This window comes from Mirounga leonina, unplaced genomic scaffold (assembly GCF_011800145.1).
Source record: "Mirounga leonina isolate KUSES-001 unplaced genomic scaffold, KU_Mleo_1.0 Mir_174, whole genome shotgun sequence".
In the NCBI taxonomy this organism is placed as follows: Eukaryota; Metazoa; Chordata; class Mammalia; order Carnivora; family Phocidae; genus Mirounga; species Mirounga leonina.
The window spans coordinates 10,857,514-10,882,952 of record NW_023270451.1 but is presented as its reverse complement, the minus strand read 5'-3'; the positions used below and the strand labels follow the sequence as shown (position 1 = coordinate 10,882,952).

The 25,439-nt window shown below is 35.1% G+C and overlaps 1 protein-coding gene across 9 annotated transcripts in view; it reads left to right on the top strand.

Moving 5' to 3' along the window:
• CACNA2D1 (calcium voltage-gated channel auxiliary subunit alpha2delta 1) overlaps positions 1-25,439 on the top strand; it is a 506,844-nt gene that overhangs the window by 251,178 nt on the left and 230,227 nt on the right. For all 9 annotated transcript variants that reach the window (XM_035020464.1, XM_035020463.1, XM_035020460.1 and 6 more), the window contains exon 4: positions 10,417-10,476. In XM_035020464.1, coding sequence (XP_034876355.1) covers positions 10,417-10,476 — 60 coding nt within the window. The remainder of the gene's footprint in view (positions 1-10,416; positions 10,477-25,439) is intronic.

Below are 25,439 nucleotides of genomic sequence, written 5' to 3'. Positions count from 1 at the left end.
TTCCATCTATCGAGGACTTTGCGATCATTCTTACATACAACATGATATATGGGCTATTATAATCCTTGTTTTATAGTTTAGAAAATTGAGGTAAGAAGTTGTTATTTAACTTACTACTGGTCACATGCCTAGCAAGTGGTAGGGCTGTTTTCACCGCACTGTGATTTTCTGTTGTTGTCAGTAGTGAAAAATAAATGCTAGATGTGTCATTGTGAGGTCACCTAGGGATGTAAAAATGACCAAATTAGGACGACTTAGATTTGGTATTTGATATATTCGTAGGCAATTTGTTGGTAGGCAAAGTGTTAGCATGATGTATTCAACAGAATTCAGTTCTCAGCTGAGGAGATGTTTGTATTACTTGAGTATGGGATTTCCTCATGTAAGTAGCTTGATATTGTAGCTTAACTATGTGGGACTCTGGAGCAGATTATCAGCAGGAGTAGGGCTAGACTAGTTTTAGAAACTGTCTTGTTGTTGCTGTTTTTCTCTCCCTCTGGAGCACTGATCAAATTCTCTTCCTTTTCCACACTGATTCTTGGTTTCTGAGTTTGCATTAGTGTTCAACATTCAGAGAATAAGGCAACTGATTATAGATTAATTCTAGAATCCCAGAGTGCAATCACATGGATTACCCTGGATCCCTACCACATTCACAGCCAAAGTCTACTAATATTTTTAAGGATTAGGTGACAATGAATTATAATCCAGCAATTTTTGAGAATTAGATAGTGATGTATTAGTTTAGCAAGATGCTTGTCATGTAGGAAGACAACTTCTGTGGCTCCTCAAAGTATCATGATAATGAATGACGATAATTTAGTGAACCTAGTTTTAAGTCTTAAAGCAACTGAGATAAAAACCTTGAAAATACTTGGAAATGATTATTCTCACATTTTCTCACACATTTAATTGAGCACCTGCTCTTGCTACACATTGTGTGAGATATTGGAGGTGGACAGATGTGAAAGAACTGCATCCTCCAGCCTAATGAACTCACATTCGTGGTCTGTTGAGAGAGAGGGAGGGAGATGAGTACAGCATTGTGTGGCAGTGGGTTATTTTTGTTGCTTTCCATTAAATTATGCTTCTATTTAGAACAGCCTTTCTCCAAGAGTAATTAAATCCAGATGTCTAAGGTAGCTAGAAATGTTACCCTCTAGAAGAGGGTTTTCAAGGTTTAGTCCCAGGAAAAGGTGTACTATATTAAACATGTAGATTTCTGGTAATGACACCATGTATAGAAATCAGAATCTTTGGATGGTGGTGGGATTGGGTGGGTTTGTATGAGATATGTTGAACAAGCCCATCTGGTGATCCTTTGCAGGTGTCAGTGTAGAGAGCTGATGTAGAAATTAATTCAGTTGAACAATCATTTTATTTTATTGTTCTGTGCTGTTGAGCCAAAAAAAAAAAAAAAAAAAAGGTGACGGTAATTACCAGTTGTGTATTATTTACTTTCACTACTACTCAAAGGAGTTTTGCTGTTCTTACCAGATGACACCTCCTTTACCCTGGTTTCTGTGTTCCAAGAGTCTGCCAATATATTTGGAGCTAATTACATCTCTGAAGATTAGACGTGAAGCTTTGTGGTTAATTTCAAAAGCGTTTTCTGAATATGGCAGATCCAGACTGAAATCTATACAACCTGATCCAGAAGCCATGTTCCAAAAGATTTATTTTTCCCTGGACCCACTAATAAAAGAATAAATGATGACTGGCTTGATTTCAACAGCTTTTATTTATATGGTTTGCATATATTATACTCCCTTAAAGCTTGCACTTGAAAGAGAAACAGTGTTTGTATTATGAAACTTTTATTTCACTTAACCTGGAATCAAATCAATTGTAAAAAAATGATAGGTTACCAAAAAGAATTAATCTGTAGCCTTACTTGCATCATATACCATAATAGACTTATATGTAATTTGGCTTAATATAATCACAAATTAATGTTCTATTATTAATTTTCATAATTCCTTTATGTCATAATTCCAATATTTACAGAAGTATTAAAATATTTGTATAGATATAAATAATAAGACTACATACTTTATTCTACTTGGTCAGTTTATTTATGAATAATTTTAATCAAAGTATATATTAAAAGTTACATATTATGTAACCTGTTCTGTTTCTCATAATAAACAATAGTCAAGATGGCAAACTCCTTTTTTTTTTCTCCTCCATAAACTCAAATAGATGGACTTGTGCTAAGCTATTTTATCAGGGTCTGTTAGAATTTTTCAAATCATTGGAATATATTTTTCTAAATTAAAATAGGATTTTATGAAAAATAAATTTTTTGGTCTTGGAATCAATCTGAGGTTGCTCTGCTAGAAAAACAAAAGTGAGTTTGAAAAAAAGAAAGATAATGATTATAATTAAATGTGCTCATGTTTCATGTCATCAAACAAAAGCAGTATTTTAAGCAAGCATAAGTAAAACATAAAAACAGCATTTAGTTATCTTTTTTTTTAAAGATCTTATTTATTTATTTGAAAGAGAGTGAGAGAGTGCACAAGCCGGTGGCGGGGTGGGGGGAGGGGGTGAGAGGCAGAGGGAGGTAGAGAGGCAGACTTCCCGCCGGAGCAGGGAGCCTGATGCAGGCTGGATCTCAGGACCCTGGGATCATGACCTGGCTGAAGGCAGATGCTTAACGACTGAGCCACCCAGGCGCGCCAGCATTTAGTTATCTTTGTAAATGTGGGCTTAGTAACCCATACATTGCTCCATAGTGAGAGGAAATCGACAAGTCTTTTGATAAGTAGTTTTGCTTAAGTGTTAATTTAGCTTCTTTCGAACTACATGTGTAATGCCTGTGCAGAAGGAATGATGGTCCCTTGGTGGAGAGAAGGAATAACTATGTTCTGATGATGAAGATGCATTAAGTGCATAGAGGTTTGGTGCTAAAAAGTGGTCTTAGAAATAGGGGCAGCTTTGTTTCCCTGAGCGTTCTTCTCCCCTCTAGGCATTATCGTTACTTTCCAAAACCCTCAGTAAACCATTTCTCAAAACTCATTGACATTAACTGATTCTCATTTTCAGTGTAAACCATCACTTGCAAGGGTAATGGGTTTCTCCTTAGACAAATTACCCCCACCCCCTTGAAGCAGGTAGAGTTTCTCTCTTTAGCATTCAACCTGCATGCAACCTATCAATTAGAAAGAAGAATCAGTGGTGTCAACATCAGATAACATTTATGCTATTTAAAAAATACACGACACACAATGGCAAAGGATACAGACCAACTCGTTATAGAGATTGCTCTGGGTAGGGAAATTGGTCAGGGGAGGTGAATGAGGAGAACGTCAAGGTTACTTGTAATATTCTATTTTGTATATAAAATGTTTTAAAGCAAACATAAACATAAAGATAAAGATGAATTCTGAGTAATGGATTTCAGGCTATTTTTTTTTTTTCATGCTTTTCAGTATTTTTAATCTCCCCCCAAGACCAAACAAAAAGACCCATGGCTAAAAAAGTGTCAATGGCCAGCAGTACGCCCTCTTTTTAGAATCTTTCCTGTTCTTTAATTTTGAGGTATTTCCATTTTTGATAAAAGCACTACTTTTAAAAATGTGTTCTCCATGTGGCAAATTCCACTAACAAGGTATGTATTTTGTAACCATCTGTCAAACACTGATCACATGATCTGTTTGTGTGTGTGTGTCTGTGTGTGTTTGTGCTCGTTTTATGGTATATGATATATGGATGTGTATAAATACCCTTTAGAAGCAGGGACTATGTCCTATATTTTTATTTCCTGAACACTTCCATTATAGCAAGTATTTAGTAAATATTTATTGAATACAAGTAAATACACTCTACACTTGCTATCCTATATATATCTTCCTCCCAGTCAGGATGTGTATTTATATAGTGATCACAGTTATCAAGTGTTGAAATGCGCCACATTTAACTCATCCTGGTTAGCCTATTCAAATTTTATAACTTTTAAATCTCAAATCCCAATTTCCAACCCAACTTCTTCAGCCAATAGGTCTTTTTCAAAGTACCGATGTTTCTTTAAAGAAATGTCTTTAAATAATATGTAAGTATAATAGATGTGATTTTAAGAAAAACACATTAAGCAATTTGTCTACACATTAAAATGTCCGTAGTGATATTTTTGTTCACCAGGATATCGGAAGTTGCTCGAAAGCTTTGATAGAATTCTGCTGGGCATATGTATTTACATCAGTTTAAATAAAATTGTTTATGCATTATTTTATGTGAATTAAAAAAGAAACACTGCATTGTTTCCAATTATTTGCTTAAAGATATTGGAAAGAGAAGTATATTTTTTTACCTTTTAGATGGAACACTATATTAGATATGGAAGTATGGTGTTAAGTCTTCACTAGTTCCTTTCAGCATAAGGAATGCTAAAGAAATGTTACACCTCACTCCCTTTTTTAATATTTCAGGAAATAAGGTGAGAAAGCAGAATACTAATGATCTGCTCTCTTTTCTCATTCTGTTTATGGTAAAAATAAATTAAAATAAAACTCAGCTCATTTTATTGCCTACTGTATTAAACCACTGTATCTCCTGATTTGCATTTGGACTGCCATGTGGTTCTGTCGGCAAGAGCTTTTATTTAGGGCAAAATACAATGAAAATGTAGGGACCATTAAGATGTTTATATTCATTTCATTCATATATGTCCATGTTGAAGTGGTCATCATTGATTATAGTTCTAACATAGGCTATTCTATGAAGTTACGTTTGTAGGGTTCAAAAAGAAGCAAACTTCATTGAGTTTCTAATGTGCTAGATATTTAGCATAGAAATAGAAAATATAAAGGTAGATATTATTCTTAAATGCTGAAAAATGTTAAGTCTATTGCCTAAAATCCCGTAGTTAGTGAGTAGCAGCACCAGAATTGGAAACCGGATCTGTTTGATTGAAAAGTGCATGCCCATTATAATATTATACGTCCAAAGTAATTGCTTGTACCTGTAGGAACAAACATAGAAGTCTGTTCATTCACCCAAGTCTGCTATTTTCAGAAGGTATTGTTAGACCATTCAAATGATTATCCTGATTCTTTTGATATGTTAAAAACATTGATGAAGATAAGCAAAACTCATTAGAGTTATTAAAAAATTGTCAACATAGGCATAACACAATAAATGACTAATCCTTATTGGGTGTTAACTATTTGTACATTAATTACATTAACTTGCCTATTTTATTTAGATTAGTCTATTGTGTGTATCTGTTACCTCTTTATTAGAAAGAAAAATCTTGCCATACACTAGCCAAAGAAATTGTTTTCAATTAGAGATGCTTCTTTGAATGATGTTTCTAAGCCATTCTTGATATTAACATGATTATCGACATTGTTGGAGTCTAACTGAACTGTCATATGATCCCTAAAGGTTTCCTTTCAAAGCTATTAAATGAAAATTCTTTATAATTAAATATTTCAGAAAACTTTTATTTTTCATCTGCAATTAACAGTCTAGGAAGCATATAACATAGAGGTTTAGAAAATAGTCTATTTCCAAGAGAAAATATATTTAGGTATTGTTCAAGAGAATGATACAATTATTTCAGTATACACTGTATAATTATACTGCTTTTATTAGACTTTCATATCACCTGACAGAATTCAGTGCTAGTGGAAGAGATAAGGATATGACAAAAAGTGAAGGTTGAGAATGAATAGGCCTTCAAGGGAGATGATCTTTCTCTGATCTGATAAACCTCTCCCATTCCCTATTTCTGTTTTTTTCTTTTTTTCTTTGTCTTCTTCTCCTTTTTTCTTCTTTTTTTCTTACAGATCACTGCATATCAAAAGCTTTCTCTGTAATTAGCAGTATTCTCTCAGAATCTGAGGGCAAGACCTATGTAAAGACAGTTCGCCAGCTGACATGATTTTTTGTGCTGTTTTTGTTTTTTGTCTTTAGCGATTTCTAAAAATTTGCTGGGAAATTTTCTATTAGCCTGAAATAGTTTTCTACCAGTGTTTCTGGTTTTGGTACTATTATATCTGTATATATTCTCTGAATGTTTGGTGATGTTAACATTTTTAATGGGTTTAATGGAGACTAAATGTTGGTCTTGTAGTATGAGTACAAGCTTTGGAGTCAGAAGCCTTAAAGTCCATTTTCTTAAGCTTATGAGTCCTCAGAATAGTCTTGAAATGATTTTCTGTTTTAAATGCTCAAACCAATAGATAGGGATGTATATATATATATATATATATATATTTAAGATTTTATTTATTTATTTGACAGAGAGAGACACAGCGAGAGAGGGAACACAAGCAGGGGGAGTGGGAGAGGGAGAAGCAGGCTTCCTGCTGAGCAGGGAGCCCGATGCGGGGCTCGATCCCAGGACCCCGTAATCACGACCCGAGCTGAAGGCAGACGCTTAATGACTGAGCCACCCAGGCGCCCCGGAGATTTATATATTATTAATACATCCATGATATTGTATATATACTTATCATTCTGTATCCAAGGAATTCTCATAAACACATATGCTGTTTCATTTATGATAAAGCCATTTAATGAATCTATCTGGTTTATCTTAGTAAGAGCAGAATTGTTTCCATCTCCTCTCACAGGTATTTATGCTGAGTTGAGTCTTTTGTATCTATCTATACTTGGTCTGGTTTTAATGTTTGATACTAGATTAAACTGTACTATAAATTAAATGAGAAAAAACCCACATTTTCCTTACTCTGAATTACGTTATTGTTACAGGATATACTTACGTAGCCATAGCCATAACTGTAGTTATATACTGAGCAAATGTTCACATTTAATTAGGTAGGAATTTTATCAGTCTTAACGCAATTTGCCAATGGCATTTAGCAGTAGATCATTGGCTTTAAAACTAAAATGTCACTTGACCAGAATAGAAGTTAATTAAGGACTTGAAGTGTCCAGAAGACATGTCAGTTTTCTTTTTTTTAAATTTTTTTAATTTTTATTTTTTTAAAGATTTTATTTATTTATTTGAGAGAGAGGGAATGAGAGAGAGCACATGAGAGAGGGGAGGGTTAGAGGGAGAAGCAGACTCCCTGCCGAGCAGGAAGCCCGATGTGGGACTCGATCCCGGGACTCCAGGATCATGACCTGAGCCGAAGGCAGTCGCTTAACCAACTGAGCCACCCAGGCACCCGACATGTCAGTTTTCTATAAGTCATGGCTAGCTGGTCTTTTGCCACAAGAAAGAGCACCATCATCAACTATTTGTATTAGTCCCCAAGACAGACTCCTTAAGTGCAAAGTTCAGTCTTATGCTTTATCATGAAATTTACTAGATAAAACATATTTCATTAATTTTTGCATAAGCAAAGTAGTGCATTTTCATGATTATGTATTTATAGATTTCTAAGCTGGTGATATAAAATTTAGCAACTTTTGAGCTTCACCAACCTTTCAAATACCTTTTTTTCCTTATACATAGCTACATCTCTTTAAGTTTCTAAAACCATTTTAGAATCTTGCAATAAATGGTGTTCCTTCATAAAATGAGTGTTTAAAAAATTATATATATATATATAGACAATAAGGAAATAAAGCTGATTTGGTCTCTCCTCCTAGGAGAATTGTCTTTTAGAAGTTTGTTGCCGTCGTCCATCCCTTTCAATTTTTTTTTCTAGAAATAATTAACTGTGATGATTACTGTCATGGCTTATTAAACGTGGATTATGTTCATATCATAAGCCATGTGATTCAGAGTCAGATCAGTTAAGTCGTACTTCCTTATGCTCTCCAGAGTAGAGAACAATGCGGTAGTCTGAGCTGGAGCTTTGCAAAGCATGTATGGCTCCGTGGGTGAGAATGTCCCCTAGTGTGTTTTGTTTGTGCGGATGGCATCCTCGTGGGGTGTGTTGCGCAAGGAAAAAATCTTAACATTCCTCTCCAAGACTTAAAGACATTTTAGAGTTCTAATATTTCTTAGTTGAAAAACTTATTTAACTTAGGTAAATTTTACCCAGTATTTTGTTCAAATTCTCAAAATGCTTAAGTTTATTATTCATCCTATACATATGAACGTTTAGCTGTTCTTGTGTTGCGTGTTAAAAATGAAGCCTTGTATTCTGAATTTTGTCAAGAATATGCCTTCTGGTTTATTTTTGCATTTTGTCTTTTCTTTCTCTATCTTCCCATCCTAAAGTTTTCCTACAGAGACGTTGCTTCCATTTCCGCTTAATTTTTATTCACTTTTTACTACATTTTCACACTGAATTTGAATTTTCAGAAGTATTGTGTTGCAATATCACTGAAAGGCATACACTTTTCCCTTGGTTTTACTCTCTTTAGCCCTTTGTTTTTGTTAGGGATAGAGAGCCTCTTTTGGTTACTCTCCCTGGTCCTATTTCTAACATTTACTGGCTCTTCTTCTTCTCTCTCTCTTTTTTTTTTTTTAGAGAGAGAGAGACAGAGAGGGGGAGAAAGAGCATCTTAAGTAGGCTCCATGCTCAGTATGGAGCCTGATGAGGGGCTTGATCTCACGACCCTGAGATCATGACCTGAGCTGAGATCAGGAGTTGGATGCTTAACTAACTGAGTGACCCAGGAGCCCCTACTAATCTTCTTTTAATCCATGTTTGCCTAGTGGCTGACAAACTGAAACCATTCTCATTTTAAGCACTCTGGAGAATTTTTCTTTTAAATTCAGCTTAGGAATTCTTAACTTTAGATCTCCCATTTGGCAGTATTTTATAGTCATCGGTAATACCTACTTAATAGTTTAGTAAATGAACAGATCATAGTATTAAATAACAGGGCATCAAAATCAGTAACTAATATAAACACTGGCATGAAGATATGTTTCCATTATCTAGTGCAGTCTGGACGTCCTTTGGAAGAGCACTCCCTGAAATACAGTTCATAGTGAAAGATCAAAACATGAACCAGTAATCGTAATCCCCTACAAGACTTATACTTTTCTAAAACCTAACCTGATTGTTTCTGTCTCTTAAAAATGAATTTAATATTTGTATTTATTATATTTACTGTTACGTTCTTCCTGTTTCTGCCACTGTCTTCTAGCTGTGTTGGGGGCAGGTCCTGCTGAACTTAACACTGATTCATCTTCACAAAAGGACATGGAGTGCAAATGGAATCATAATTATCTAAGTTAGATAGCTCACATCTATATTCCTGTCTACCACGCAGTGTTCTAAGCACTTCACATTAAATCTTACTCACTCAATCCTTTCAACCATCCACGAGGCCTGCCTTGATATTATTCACCTGAGATAGTTCCCAGGTTTGCACAGCTAGTATGTAGCAGGCTTGGTATTTCAGCCCAGGCAGTCTGGTTTCAGATCTGTGTTCATCACTAAATGTCACCGTCTCTTGTAAAAGCTCATCACCCAGACAGCGCGATAGTAACTCTGAGACATACAAAGAGAAAAACCTGAAAACTATTAAAGAAAAAAATAGAATTTATCTATAAAATGTGATTAGCAGACTGACAATGGACATTTTGTCTCCAACTGTACTTAACGGAATAATGTTTTTAAAAGTGCTAAAGGAAGAGTCAGGCTAGAATTCTTGAACTACGTGAATGTACAAGAGCAAGTATGAAATAAGGCCATTTTCAGATGTACAGCTTGTGACAGTTTGGTACTCACAGATTATCTCTGAAAGAACTAATAAGAGTGTACTTCAGCAAGAAAGAAATTACTACATTTTCATGGCTTTTGGTAAAACCAAGCCAAAACAAAACAAAACTCAATATGCTATTAAGAAGGTGCCTAGGATAACGCTTAGCACGTATTGATTGGTCTCTCAATATCATTTCCTTTCTACTTATATAGAAATGTTTGAAGGGTTTACTAAAAACAGGGTTCTACCAAGATGAATATACCCTACTTATTAAAGCTTTCTCTGAAACTGCAATGTTAGTCATTGAAAGAAAGTACTCATGGTGTCCCCATCTTCTGATAACGGCAGAGGTAGTAAACCATGGTATTCAAGAATAGTAGGTTATTTAAAAAAAAAAAAAAAAGAATAGTAGGTTATTTATATTACTTAAGAGTAAATACACATATATCAACTCTAGTAGATTAGATTACTAAATGATTGAGAAATTATGAATCATAAATAAGGAGTTTCTTTTGCTTTTTTTTTTTTTTTTAAAGATTTTATTTATTTTGACAGAGAGAGACACAGCGAGAGAGGGAACACAAGCAGGGGGAGTGGGAGAGGGAGAAGCAGGCTTCCCGAGGAGCAGGGAGCCCGACGCGGGGCTCGATCCCAGGACCCTGGGATCATGACCTGAGCCGAAGGCAGTCGCTCAACCGACTGAGCCACCCAGGCGCCCGTTTCTTTTGCTTTTTATGTCCTTAAAATTGATTTGAAAACCCCAGTGCTTTGTGTATTCACAAGTATATATTCATGTGGTCATTTGAATTCTAAGATATAATGTTTCCTTTTCAGCGCTTGGCTTTGGAAGCAGAGAAGGTTCAAGCAGCCCACCAGTGGAGAGAGGATTTTGCGGTAAGGACCCTTTTTAACCACTTTAATTAGTGACGTTTTGTGCTTGATCATTATGATTACATTAACATTTTCTTAGTGAAAGAATCTTAAGATGTTATATGAGCAAAACTCGGCTATATTTTGTTTCTTTAAAGAATTTGCTTTTGGGTAATGAGAGCCAATACGTTAGTCAAAATGTTTTTGCTTATTATGTTCCATATTCAAACAAGTCTTTTGAAATGTTCTCCTATAATCAAAGTTATTTATAAAATTAATTACATTTAAATAGAATTACATTTATAATATCTTAATCACCATTGTAGATATTATGGATACACTAGTTGAAAAACAAGTTGCATTTAACAACTTGGAGTTTGTAAGAAGTGATATGCATATTATCATCACCTTGGTGGTGGGCAATGTGATTGAAGTAAGAATGAATGTATTAAACTTTTATAATTTAATTTGCTCCACTTTCGCTAGAACAATCTTTCTTTTACTGTGGTCTACTTTTAGAAGTTCCAGCTGATACTAGCTTTTCCATATATATTTTTGATAAACTTGTGCCTTAAGAATTACTGAGCTAATTATAGAAATAGCAGAAATTCTCCTGGTAATGACTTTTGTCTGTTTATCTATCTATCTATCTATCTATCTATCCATCCATCCATCCATCCATCCATCCATCCATCCATCCATCTTCTCTATCATCTATTTATCTTTCTTTCTTTCCATCTGTGTATCCATCCACCTATCCATCCATCTTCTTTTTTCTATCTCTGTATCTGTGTATCCATCCACATATCTCTTCATACATCTATCAATGTATTCAGTCTTTCAACTTATCTTGTCAATCAGTCAATCTTCTTACAGCCAGGGGCACAGTGGAAAAGTTTGCCCTTAATAGTTAAAATATTTATCTTATATGTTTGAATTATTTTATTTATAGTGAAAATCTTTCTAGTTTCTGATCATAGAAAAATGCCGTATAACTAATTTGGGGGATGTTTAAAATAGAATTAGAGTATGAGTGACAGCTTGGTACTATTAAATTGGTTTTGCATGTTTTGTAAAACAAAAGTCAAGTTTGAAGGTAAGAAAGTTGTACTTCAAAGAACACAAAATTGAGGGTTAGGAATTAGCACTTTTGCTTTGTGTTAGCATGATTATGTTATATATCAAAGGAAAATACACTACATGATATGTCATTCACTTATAATATATGATAAAGGTTAGTCTTCCATGTTTCATGCTTCTGATGTTTTTTATTTTTACTATATTTTCCACAAATTTATATTTCTTAAACCAATACTTAGTCTACCAGCTGGAGACTCTGTTTAACTATTGTCAGTTTGTTTGGTTCTTTTACTCAATTGGTCATATTGCCTGAGTTGTTGGTGTCAGGTAGGTACTGGCTTAGTTCATAATTGGACATAATTGCTGTCATCCATAATATGTAGAGGAAAAAAAATGGTGATTAAATTAGAAATGTAAGTTTGAGTATTGAGGGCAAATTGTAAGCTCATCCAATGAGGGGATTTACGATATTGTTAGTTTCTTTTAGATGAAAGGAACACAAACTTTAATTTTTTGTTGTTGTTTCTCAGACAAAAAGCAGCCAAACTAATTTGTCCAAATAAATATCCTTTTGACTGCTTAATATGAAATGGAAATGGTTTCTTCCTCCCATCTCGGAGGTGGCATAGTAAAAGCAATGTGAAGACATAATAGGTATAAAGCTAGACCTTCTCTTTTGCTTAGTGTTGGGTTGGTACAATTGGTGTTTTAGTTTAAATTTTGAGTAATTCTTAGAACTCAAAAAATCATTAAGTTTACACAGATCAGCTTGTAATATATTGATTCCATTGCTATTCATAAACTTTTCTTCGTGTTAAAAGAATTCGGTAATATTTCTCATAGTCATTTATTAGTTATATGTCTTTTTCAGTTTCTTAAGGAGAAATAATGTGGTCAAGAATAAAGTGGCAAGCAGGGATGTAGTAATGCCATTTATATCATTGGTGTTGTTTCATTTAATTATCATGTTATAGGTTTCTGGTTCTAAGGGTTTCTTTTCCAGATATATTGTAAAACCCTTGATATTGTCAAATCATTAACACAAAATTAACATTTCTCCTTGCAGAAGTAATGGGCAACCCTTGTCCATGACGCAAGAACTCTCAATGTGTGTAGGCTATTACCATATTTTACCATATTTCACTGCATCTGAGCCTTTCTCAGTTGTAAAGCACCCTATCATTTACGTATTGCTAAGAAAGAAAAAAAGAAGCCAATTAAATTATGATGCATCAGCAATTTTGAGATGTATTTTGACTTGACACAGGTCAAAATGTAAAAAAGTTTACCTTGAAATGTAACCCCTGTTCTCTGCCCTCTCGGTGCCTGTCCCTACCGAGTAGCACTGCTAGGATCAGTCATGCAAGAGGACGCACTGGTCCCACCATGACACAGAAGCCATTACTCAATCTTACGCGGTTAAATAGAATGTAAATGGTTTTCTCAGTAAGCATTAAGTGTTCTTAGCAAATAGTGACCTCCATGTAAGAGAATTCTTGGACAAATTCTGTTCTTAATTTCCCCCTAGATTACCTCACAATTTATTTAGGACCTATGAACATACTGATTGACATCAAAAGAGATTGTTAAAGGGAAAACAAGTTAGTCCACTTTAGAGCTCTGTCAACTCATTGCATGAGTACCTTTCTTGAAGGATTGTAAACAATGTGCACAGAACACATAGCTGTCCCAGTTTGCACACTGAGAATTGATATTTTCCATCTCTGACCATGCCAGCCATACCCAGTCTTCACAACAGTCCTTCCCATTTTAAGAGCCCTTTGAAATATCGTTAAGTTATTCTATGTTTGAAGAATAGAATGTGAATGCAGATTGCCTAAACTCAAATATTGTAACAATAAGACACACTTTTTCCTTTTTCCTTTTTTTCCCCGCTGATAAACCAGATGATGCTTCAATGCATGTCATGTAGCAAGGGTAAACAAATACTTCGAAGCCATAAAACAAATCAAACTTAAATTTGTGGCTAGAAACTAGAGATCATCAACATTAAATCTCCTCTTCTTTTAGGAGACCACCCAAAATAATTGCAAATTTTATCAATGCTTTAGCCAAACATTTAAAAATGTTTAATTTGAAGGTAAGTGCTACCATATTCCAAAAGGTCCTCTTTTTAAACTGTATAATCCTTTTATCTTTTAAGATATTTAACTATTTGTATCAGGGTGATAGTTCTTTAATGCCACCATTAATAATTTAACAGTAGGATGATTTAGAAAGCAGAAATCATTTCCTAAAGGTACGTTAACATTTCCCAAAGATACAATATTCTGATTCTTCCCTCCAGGATAAGTAGGCAAAATTCATTCATATTACTTCGGCAAAATGTTGATTAACATTTCCATTTCTTTAGTGTAGTGAAATCTCAGGAACAGCTAGAACAAAAGGCAAAGCACTAAAATGCTGCAAATGTTGGCAACAAGAAAAGGCCCATGTAATTCACACTCTCCCTCAGCGCCACTCAGTTCCCAATTGAATGTACAATTGAGCTAACAAAGGGCATACACTCTAAATGGATTAAGATTTATGCGGTCATGCATTTACAAGTTCAAACCAATATTTGTAAATAAGCTGTATCTACCAGCTGCCTTTCAGGTCTCCACGCAACTTACGGGTGTTAAAGGTCACATTTCGTGTCACTTATGATGGGCAAATTATTAAGGGCAGGTGGAAAAAGAAAAAAGCTTAGAAAACTAATTGTTCTGCATGCAATAGTTCTTGTTATTTGTACTGAACAGATCTTTTCCAATTGCATTTGAAATCTCATTTGATTACATTGCAATGGTTGGTTAACTTAAGCAATTTTGTTTCCAACTAAGCCTACGATATTAATTGTACTTACACATGTATAAACATAAGGGGTGCCTAATTTGTATTTTAATAAGTAGGATCTTTATGTATGGCTTATTAGCATCAGCTTGTTACTGTGCAGACTGAGTACAGATGTCTAGAAATTGGCCAGTAAATAAAACATTGCAGGAGCCTTTTTTAGCTTCAGTTCTACAGAGAAACTAAATTAGAAGGTGAAAATTTTTCTGGTGAAGCTGAATGTTATTGAGTGTCAATCATGCTAACTTGGTTCTCCTAATTTAGCATTGTTTTTATATCTTTAAAAAAATCACTTTTGCTCAAATTGCATTTTGAAATGTTGCTTTAAGAGTTTTGTGTTTATAGGAGTTAAATTAATAGGTATTGGTGTCAGGTATTTAATTATTTCATCTGTCTTATTCATTTCATGGAAATGCATCTCTTCTGTTGATTGAGGAACAAACAATTGTGAATATGTGAACTGTAAAAACATACCATATTTATTTTGGTTACATTGTATCAAGATCAACATTGTTCTAAGTTATAAATTGGTATAGGTTCTGGATGTGGCAGAGCTAGCTGTTTTCAGGGATAAAAACTGGGGGAGTGGCATGCTGTATTAGTGAATAAATGAATTAAATGAATGAATTTAGTAGATTACCAAAACAATTTTAGGCTCTGGATGGATTTAGTTTTTGTGTTTTTTGTTGTTGTTGTTGTTGTTTTTTTCCAGCTTCTTCCTTTGGTAGAATTGCCCTGTTGGGAAAAAAAAAAATTTTTTTTAATATGTTTTTGCTACATGTCTTCCAGTTTTTTACTATTCTTTTAAGAGCCTTGTCAATCTATTCCCATTATTAAGATAGATGAAAAGGAGCCACAGTGAAAACTGATTTCCCCCCAAATTCTGGAAAACCAGTTTTATGGGAAAGAGGCATATTTGTGATGCCTTACTCTTTTTGTTTATGCATATATATGAATGTCCATAGTTAGAGCATTATAATATAGCAGAGTTGAAAATAATAACCATGGGCTCTAACTTGTTAGTTATCCTAGGTGGTAAACCTTATGTTCTGTTTCTTTTATTGAAAAATAGAAGCTAAATATTTATACATTAACATTGGTTTAATTTTTCAGAATATTTTAAAGATTTTTTTATTTTATTCATTTGAGAGAGACAGAGAGAGCGAGTGAGAGCATAAGCAGTGGGGAGGGGCAGAGGAAGAGGGAGAAACAGACTCCCAGCTTAGGCACTTAATCGACTGAGCCACTCAGGCACCCTCATTTTTCATAATTTTAATATTTACTAATAATCTTCCTAACTTCACTTTCTATTATTTCTGTTAAAGTCAAGGTTACATGTTAGTACATGACAGTATAGTAGAACCCCCTAAAGTAAGACATTGTGACAGTATGTTTGGAATAATGCAAACTTAGATCTAAAAAGGGCTGTGTAAATTTTTTTCTTTTTTTTTGTCCCCCTCTCAGGAAGGGAGGGAGAAGTTGCAAAGGACAGATATAATTGACTTAGGAAACGGGGAGGTGGATCGTGGGTCTCTGTATTTTTTTTTTTTTAAAGATTTTATTTATTTGACAGAGAGGCACAGCGAGAGAGAGGGAACACAAGCAGGGGGAGTGAGAGAGGGAGAAGCAGGCTTCCCGCGGAGCAGGGAGCCCGATGCGGGGCTCGATCCCAGGACCCTGGGATCATGACCTGAGCCGAAGGCAGATGCTTAACAACTGAGCCACCCAGGCGCCCCGGTCTCTGTATTTTTTAAGACCAATCTGCTGCCTTAGTATCCAACATTGAACTGGTAGAAACATTGCTAAATAATTGGGAGATTCCTGGAATTGGTGCCAATGTTCTACAAATTCTAGCCATCTAGAGCACCCAGAATCATCCTCATTGACATTGAAGTTAGAGTTGATTACTGTTACAGCTGGTGCCAACTTGTAGCTGTCACAAGAGAGTTTTCCAACTTAGTGATTCCATTAACCTCTCCATAACTGGAGCTGCATTTTATTAAAATTTTTGGACACCACTTATTTGCATTGAGGTGGGATTTATTATATTAATTTTTCAGCCACAAAAGAAATAAAAAGATGAACAAAAATGTGTCAGCATTATGAATCACTGCAATTTACACATAATGCATAGTCTGCAAAGATTTGCTCTGTAACCTTCTGTCCATTTTATTTCCTTATTTAAAAAGTTTTAGTGACTCTCCATTTAGCGTAAATCGCATACCATTGTCTGCCCCTGTCTTTTCCTAAATTTTCTATTGCAACATCTCCCCAATAGCTATTATCATTCTGAAATCCTGCGCCTGAAACAGAGTAAACTACTTGATGTTTCTCTACAACATTTACTTCATCTTCAGACCTTTTGATAATGTCTGCCTAGAAGTCTCCCCCTCCCTCTCCAATTTTCTCTTGGTTTTGAGCCCCTAATCTTGGATTTGTTGTCTGTTTTATATAGTTGCCTCATTCCCAGTATGTATTCCCATTCAAATATGTACTCACTACATTATTTTCCTTTTTCTACTTTCTATCAACACTAAAATGTAAACTTCCTGAGGATAAGAACTGTGGCTGATGCATTGCTAAGAAAATTGTAGTCTAGTATGCAATACATAACACACAGTAGCCTTTACGTAATTTTTTAAATTAAAAATTAATTACTTGTAGTTTTGAGATATCTATTTTTACTCTAAACATTATGGTCACTTATACTGGAGCTATAGTGAAAAATGTATTTGAACAGCACTTCGTATGTCTGAATACATTTGCCCACAGCCATGGCATAGTTACAGAACACTGGGTTTGGAATTCTGTAAATCTGTTTCAAATTTTGTCTTTGCCGCTAACTTGCAATACAATTTGCAGAAAATAATAGCCTTTTGAATATCACTTCCTTTATTTAAAAACTCTTGGTTGGGTATTCTCTACCAGCATAATTTTTTGTTAGTTGCTCAGTAATTGTCTGTCTGTGCTCCTGTAAGCCCTGTCTCTCTACCAAGGAAAAGTATTTTCCAGAAACCTCATGATTTGTCCATGTGTTCACAAGCGGGTTGACCAGAGGTCCGTGGATGGCTGTTCACCTAGTCCAGAGGGCATCTGTTAGCTCCCATGGCTGTTGTTTTCTATTTGCCATCATTGCTCCGATGGAAGAATATGGTTCTGCTCAGGTGGTTGTCATCTGGTACATCCCAGGCTCCAAAGCCCTTGAGCTTGAGGCAGAGTGTGCCCTATGCAGAAATAGGGCAAATGACTCTTTCCAACTATGGAAGCGTTTTTAAAAACCTAGATAAATAATATTTGCACCGTTTTAAAAAGAAAAAGCTAATGTAAACATCCATTAAACCGAATATCAAATTTTTGAGGTTTTCTGAGAATAGCTACATGATAGCTACTCTCTTAACAAAATTTAATACAATGCAGTATTGCTGACTACAGGTACAATGTACAGCAGATCTTCAGTGCTTATTTATCTTGCTTAACTGAAATGTTATGCCTGTTGATTAATAACTTGCCATTTCTCCCTCCCCTGAACCCTTGTTAACCACCATGCCAGTCTTTGATTTTATTAATTTGACTGTTTTAGATACTTCATGTAAGTGGAATCATACAGTACTTGTCTTTCTGTGTCTGGCTTGTTTCACTCAGCACAATGTCCTCAAGGTCCATCCATGTTGTTGTATTGCCGAATTCCCTACTTTTTAAGGGCTGAATTATAGTGTATGTGCTATATACACCACATTTTCTTTGTCCATTCTTCTGTCGATGGACATTTGGGTTGTTTCCACATCTTAGCTATTATGAATAAGAGTACAGTGAAAATGGGAGTGTTAGTATCTTTGAGGTCCTGATTTTAATTCTTTTGGATATATACCCACAAGTGGGATTGCTGGATCATGTGTACTTCAGCTTTCAATTTTTTTGAGTTATCTTCATATCCTTTTGTGTAGGTGGCTGCACCATTTTGCATTCCCACCAACAATGTGCAAGGATTCCAGTTTCTCAACGTCTTTGCCAATACTTGTTGTCTAATAGATAAAGACTTAAAGATAAGATGTGAAACTGTAAGACTCCTAGACTGAAACATTGAGGAAAAGTTTCATGACATTGTTTTTGGCGATGGCTTCATGGATACAGCACCAAAAACATAGGCAACAAAAACAAAGAAGTGGGACTACACAAAACAGAAAAAGCTTCATAGCAAAGGGAGCAACCAGTAGAAGGAAAGGTAACCTGCAGAATGGAAGAAAACATTTGTGACCATATATCTGATAAGGAGTTAATCTTGAAAATACATATGGAACTCCTAGAACCCAACAACAAAAATTCCAATCCTACAGGTTTTTAATCACCAGGGCTTTGAAGCAAGTTCTCATATCCCGTGTCACAAAGTTCCTGAAGAAAAGAGTTCATTAGTCATTTATTTAATACTTCTCTCAGTGAGAGCATAAATACCTTTCTTTAGGAGTCTTTGGGGAGACTTATTTCTTACCATATCCTCCTTTTCCTCAGTGTCCCTTTGAACTCTTGTCTCTTTATTTCTCCTTTAGGAAGCAATCAGTTGACCTCCAGCAGATGAATGCATGAAAACAGAGTCCTGATGATTTCCAACTCCTAACCTTTATTATAGTTCAGGTTCATCATGGAGGACCCTATTCTACATAGATTCTATCTCCAAAAACCTGTTGGAGACTAAATGAGATGGTTTATATAAATATGCTTAACACTTTGGAAGGTCTTCAACAATGACCATTTTAGTAGAGGAGGCACTGTCTCCTTCTAGATTTATTTCTTCCCAAAAGTTGGCATATTGTTTCTTAATGATTAAGTGCAGCTGGCTACACCTTTTGAAAAAAGAAAATGTGCATGCCTGTCCGTAATAGGCACTAGATGAATGCTCATTCAATTGACTTACATTCTGTTTACCTTACATTTCATTTGGGTAGTAAGACTGCATTCATGTAGAATGACTGCATTTGGAAGTGACATGAGGGTACGGAGGGTAACAAAATTAAGTTTTTACTTATTATTGATGTTTGTCTTTATATTTGTAGGAAGTTCTGGTTTACTTGGTGCTTAAAACAGCTCTGGTACACCTTTCTGTAATTTAAAAAAAAAAAGTGTATCTGAATGGATCTTTAGGGGGTACAGAACTAATACATGCATTTATTTACTGTAGATCCTTAAGGACTGGGACCCCAGGGCAACAACTCTATTCCCAGAGATAATTTTTATTTTGTGAATTACATCAGATGCTGGAATAATTTCAATTTAATGGAGTTAGGGTTGTGTTATTAACTTTGCTCATACTGCTATGGGAAAGAGAATGTTTCAGGAATTGAAGAACTGGCCTAGAGAGCTTTCTTCCTAAAGGCTAACACTATGGTGAAACTTGGAGCTTTAAAATAAAGAAGCAAATTTTGAGGAACAGGCAATGTATGTAGGTCATGGGGTTCAGTCACAAATAGGATATATTTTGACTTTGGAAGCTGGCTGGGATAGCTGACACCATGGTGGGGACTTAGGGTTTAGCATACTGGTTTAGCTGGAGGAATAGTATGTGTCCAGAATGTAGGAAAGCTGCTCAAACAGGGGTTTGGATAATGTTGAGAGTGGGTATTGCACTCAAAAGCTTAACCAAAAAAAAAAAAATCTTTAAGTAGACAGAAGAAAGTTTTGAGATTTCTCTGATTTAAACCTGAGAGGTTTAAAAAAATGGAAAGAAAACCTAGTTATATTCATCTACAAGTTTCAAAAATTATGTGACTAGACTTTAGTACTGGACTTGAATACGTATGAGAAAAATGTTATGGGAATTTGGGGGAATGACCAACTCTCACCATCCATGCAAAATTGCCAACTTCTTTAAAGCTTATGCCTTTTGTCATCTAACTTTCCAGAAGAGCCTGTCAGTGGGTTTATTCATCATGCTATCCTCTCTGTAATTAATCAACATTTTTTTCCCTTTTACTTTCTCATCAACATACAAACTTGCTCCAGTATCTTCTATCATTAAAAATATATTTGTATCTCTCTTGCCTCTTTTAGCTTCACCATATTTGTTTGCTATCTTACACTGTAATACTCAGAAGAAATGTAGACCTTCCTGATCTCTCCGTTTTCCCCTTTGTCCCCCCATCAGCCTGCTCCAGCCTGACTGTGAATATCATCCATAGTTCTTTGTAGTTCACGTGTACCGCCTTGTCATCCAATCTAATGGGCATCTTCTGTGTATCTTCATACTTGGTCTGTTTATATCATTTTAATGGACCACTTACTAGTTCTCCGTTCTTCAAACACTTTCTTTTCTTAGTTTTCAGGAAACCCCACTGAACCCAGTTTTCCTGTTTTCTCACTATCTGTTCCTTCTCAATCTCCTGTTTACTACCTACTTTGTCCCAGGACACCTCATTCATTTCATCAGATTTAAATATAATTCCACCCAAGTCTCTTTTCTGCACTATCTAACTGACCACTGGCTTTTTCCAGTTAGTTGTCTTGCCTGCATATCACTAACATGCTCAGATGAACTGCTGTTTCCATGAATTTCTCCCCTGGTATCCTGATCATCTGTTAATTTTCCCATCTCAAATGATGTCCCCTTCTCCCCAGTTAATTTAGCCAAAATTAAAGAGTGATCCTTAATTTCTGTCTCTGCCATAACCCCTCATAAAATTCATGTGTAAATTCTGTCAATTTCAAATACATCATGCATCTATTTATTTCCCTTCATCTCCTTTACCCCATCTTTATCTTATCCAGTCCCCCATCCTGCAGAATAATTTTGAAATTGTTAATCAAATTATGAATCAAAGAGTCTACTGCCCTATGGTATCCACAAAATTGTTTTATATACATAAAGATTTTAGACTCTCAATTAAATAGAATGATGAGGCTTTATCAATAGACAGTAGAGTTTTGCATATCCTTCCGACACAAACATTTTGAGGATCAAGTAGGACTAACAAGTCTCAAAATTTTTAAACCAGTAAGACAACCAAATATCAGAACAGAGTAGGGTAGGTGCCACAAACCTGAGTTTTGAAAGCAATGTGCTGCTTTTCTCAAACTGCCTGTGAAAACTGTGCCTAAATGATAACAGCAACGATAAAATCAAGGCAGCACAAGTAACAAGTTAAAAAAAAAAGACCAAATACAATTTTTAGTGAAAATTAATTGCACAAAAAAATGTGAAGTTTTATATGTGAATTCAGGTTTAAATTAACAGTTACAGATACCTTTTTCTGGATCTATCGGAAGACCTACTGGTCTGAGAAATAGAGTTTGTAACTGCTGAGTGTTACAGAAAATTATTTCTCATGGCATTGTAGTATTGTGTGCTATGGGATATATTATATGTTAATTAAATTATTAGATTCCCCAAATTACGAAATTGCTCCCTTGCAAAAACTGCTTTACTTTGTTATAGTGTTTCACCACTGTGTGGACAGTTCTCCTGGGGATCTTATAAGAATCACTTGGAAGCTTTTTTTTTTTCCCCGAAGTCTTCCCTTATGTCCTCCCCACAGAGTTCTCAGTGACTTCCTTATGGGGGTGAAGCCAAGATACTGAGACTCCTTCTCTAGTGGGCAGTGTAACTGATGGAGCGTGATCTAGCTGTCACTTGTGTTAAGATTGAAGAAAGGCTGACAACCACTCACTGGAGGACTTATTAATTATAAGAATACACAGGATGAGTCTGAATGCAATTCTAAAGCTTAGAAAGAAAGGGTGGAGTGGCAAATAGATTTGAATATAGAAAAGAAAAGTGTAATAAGAAATTGGATGCTCTAAAAAATCTAGTTGGGTTTAACACCCAAACAGCAGCAGTGACAGTAATCAAGCTTGTTCAATCACTTTCCTTCTGAAAGAATAATACCTTAAATGTTTGTGTAAGGATATTTCAGGATCATTACTTCAAAAATCCAAATGATATAGGTATAGATACAGAAGGAAAATTAAAATCTCTCTTAATTGCCACAACTAGATGTATGCCTTGTTTATATTTAGTGAGGATCATGATGTTCAGTTTATCTGTTATCTCTTTTTTTCATGTATTGTTTCCTGACATACACCAGGGGGCAAAACATAGTTACGTGATTTGAACAGAACATACAAACTTGTAACAGGAGAGTGCATTCTACTATGAATAAATCAAATTCTTCGTGTTTCTCTCACCTTCCTCATTCATCCCCCAATCTTATAAAATTATTACTTTTATGTTAAGATTTAGGCTCAAAAACCATAATTCCCACAGTGTATAAGTCTGGTTCTATATTTTGATGGCTTAAATGCTATCATCAGAACTTCTACCATAGCTCTTCCATACTGACCTTATTTCTTTATGTTGTTTTTTTTTAATTCATAATTTGATTGAATGGATTTTGTTGTCAAGTAGTTTGACCAAGAAGAGCCATAGGATGCTCCAATCCCTGAGTTCTTGCATGATTGAGAATTTCTGGGATTTCATTTTGGACTTGAAAGAAACTTTTTTTTTTTTTTTTTTTTTTTGAAAGAAGTCTGAAGCCAGTCTGATTCTAACCTCTGGACCCCATCCTGAATTGACTTGAATTTTTTGCTTGTTCCCTAATACATTCTTCAATCTTGAGGTTGAACTAGGAATGATACATCTTATTGTTGATTGTTTGGTGTCTTTGTATTCAAGTTTTAATTTTATTTCAGACTTGTATACTTTCAGCATCTTTTTGAATATTTTTGTATAGTTTTTTTTTTTTAATGCTCTTTTCATCAGGAATATGACTTAATGTAAATTGGACCACCTTTTCTGTTTTCCATAACTGGTATCTGCTCTATTACAGTCTTTTTTAAGGATACTTATTTTTTTCATTTCATTTGGCATGATTTCCTGAAGCCTGTCTGGAATGATGGTCTTTTCGTACGCATCTGTGCTTTCCTTGTTTTCATGTAGCTTTCTTCTCTAAATAATCTGTTTTGCATCTCCCCCTTTTCTGTCTGTTCTGGCAGCGTCTTTGCCAGTTTATAAATAATCTCATCGTTAGGCCTCCTTTATCCTTTATTTTCTTTCATTATTTTCCTGACCCTCTCTCTCTATCCCTTATTTTAAAGAATAAGTCTATAATTTCTCTGAGACTGTGAAGGGCTGTGGTCTTAAATCTTAATTTTATTTTGGAATTGCATGTCTTTTGTTAGTTTTCCTTTCTTCCTTCCCCTTCCCACAAAATGGCTCTGTATGGATTCCTGAATCTCTGAATAAACTAGTGATTTGATGAAAGATGATGAGGGAGAATTAAAAATAGAGAATCTCAAGGCAGTCTAGGGTTTCCACTAAGGTGAATAGTCTGAACTGCCTTCCAAAATATGTTTTGTACTTTGTGTAGTTTCAAACTGTTTTTAATGTTCAAGAAGACTGTGAGACTTATGATAAAAACAATTAAATCCTGGCTTTTCTTGTAGCGATATGATGATTGCCATTTCTCTTTCCTACTAGGATTTATTTCCTTTTATGTTCTACAGCTATCATTTATTAGGTAAAAAACAGAAAACTTCAGCTGGTATTAGAATTAATTGCATTTTCAAAGCCAAAATAGGGAATATCCGACAGCAGTGTTCCTGCAAATATATATCTGATTATACCCTAAATACCAGGTGGATATTATAATTTCTACTTTTAAACGAATTATTAGAAAATATGAAGAGGGAAATAAAATATAATGTAAACCATTGCAGGGATCTAGGAAGCAGAAAATAATCTGATATTTAAACAGACACCCTAAAGGTGCTACCATTTGCACATGAGAAGTATTCCTTCAGAGTGTGCTTCTGATTCCACTTCTTTCAATAGAATATTTTGTCGTCTAATTTAATATTAAGTCTAATATTATTTTTGAGCCATTAAACAAGTTAGAAAATATTATAGTGAAAAGGGACATACTCTGATTAATAGGATTTTCAACCTAGGTGCCAGAAAGAGTTTGATTATTTCTCATAGTGTGATTTTTGGCTATTTAATCCCTAAACCACAGTTTCTTCACCAATAAAATGGGAATGATATTGGTACCAATAGGGTAGAGTAATTTTGAAACTTAGTTGAAATAGTGCATGGAAGCCTTCACAGAGGTTTTTGAGAAGTAGAATCAAGCTTAAATAAAGGAAATATAAATGATGTCACATTATTGAGAAATTGATGGCATTCATTGGCTAAACAAATATAAATGAAATTTTATTAACCATCAGACTTAGTCTTTTTTTCCCTTTCTTATATTCCTCCTGCTTGCTTCCATCTGGAATCTGCAAAGTGTCCAACAATCTGCCACCATCAAACACATATACATATACATAATCAATACACTTTGTTGAGATTGATTTTGCTTGCACATGTGCTGTTTTTCCCTTTGGAAACATATTTTTAACGATTTCCGGAACAAATAACTGTGGAATGTTAAAAAAACAACCAGTACAGAATCAAAATATCGATTTTGATAAATTATATTCTTGCTTTCAGCAGAAACACACAATTTTTTTTTAAGATTTTATTTATTTATTTGAGAGAGAGAGTGAGAGAGAGAGAGAGCACAGGAGGGGGGAGCGGGAGAGGGAGAAGCAGACTCCCTGCTGAGCAGGTAGCCCGATGCGGGACTCGATCCCGGGACTCCAGGATCATGACCTGAGCCGAAGGCAGTCGCTTAACCAACTGAACCACCCAGGCGCCCAGAAACACACAATTTTAAGCTGTTAATGTCCTGAAAGCATTTCTGCACTCCTAGTGTTTGTATCAATGTTGGAATCCTGTTACCTGCCAGCTCACAATCGGCAAAATCTAGTAAGTTTTACATTTCCACACTTTTATTTGAAAATCTTAAGCATTTTTATGCTTTTATGCTCTGAGGGTTTTAGGTTTTGAAATAAAGGGCATTGGTTATACTCAGGAGAGAACAGATTACAGAATCCAAGTTGTAATAAATCTAAAATGTATGTTTGATGGTTCAACTGCTAAATTCTTTCCTCATAATCCTTGTGCTGAGTAAAAATGACCAAATGATGTATTGGAGATGACTATAGCCTATTTCTTTGGCTAAAAGGGA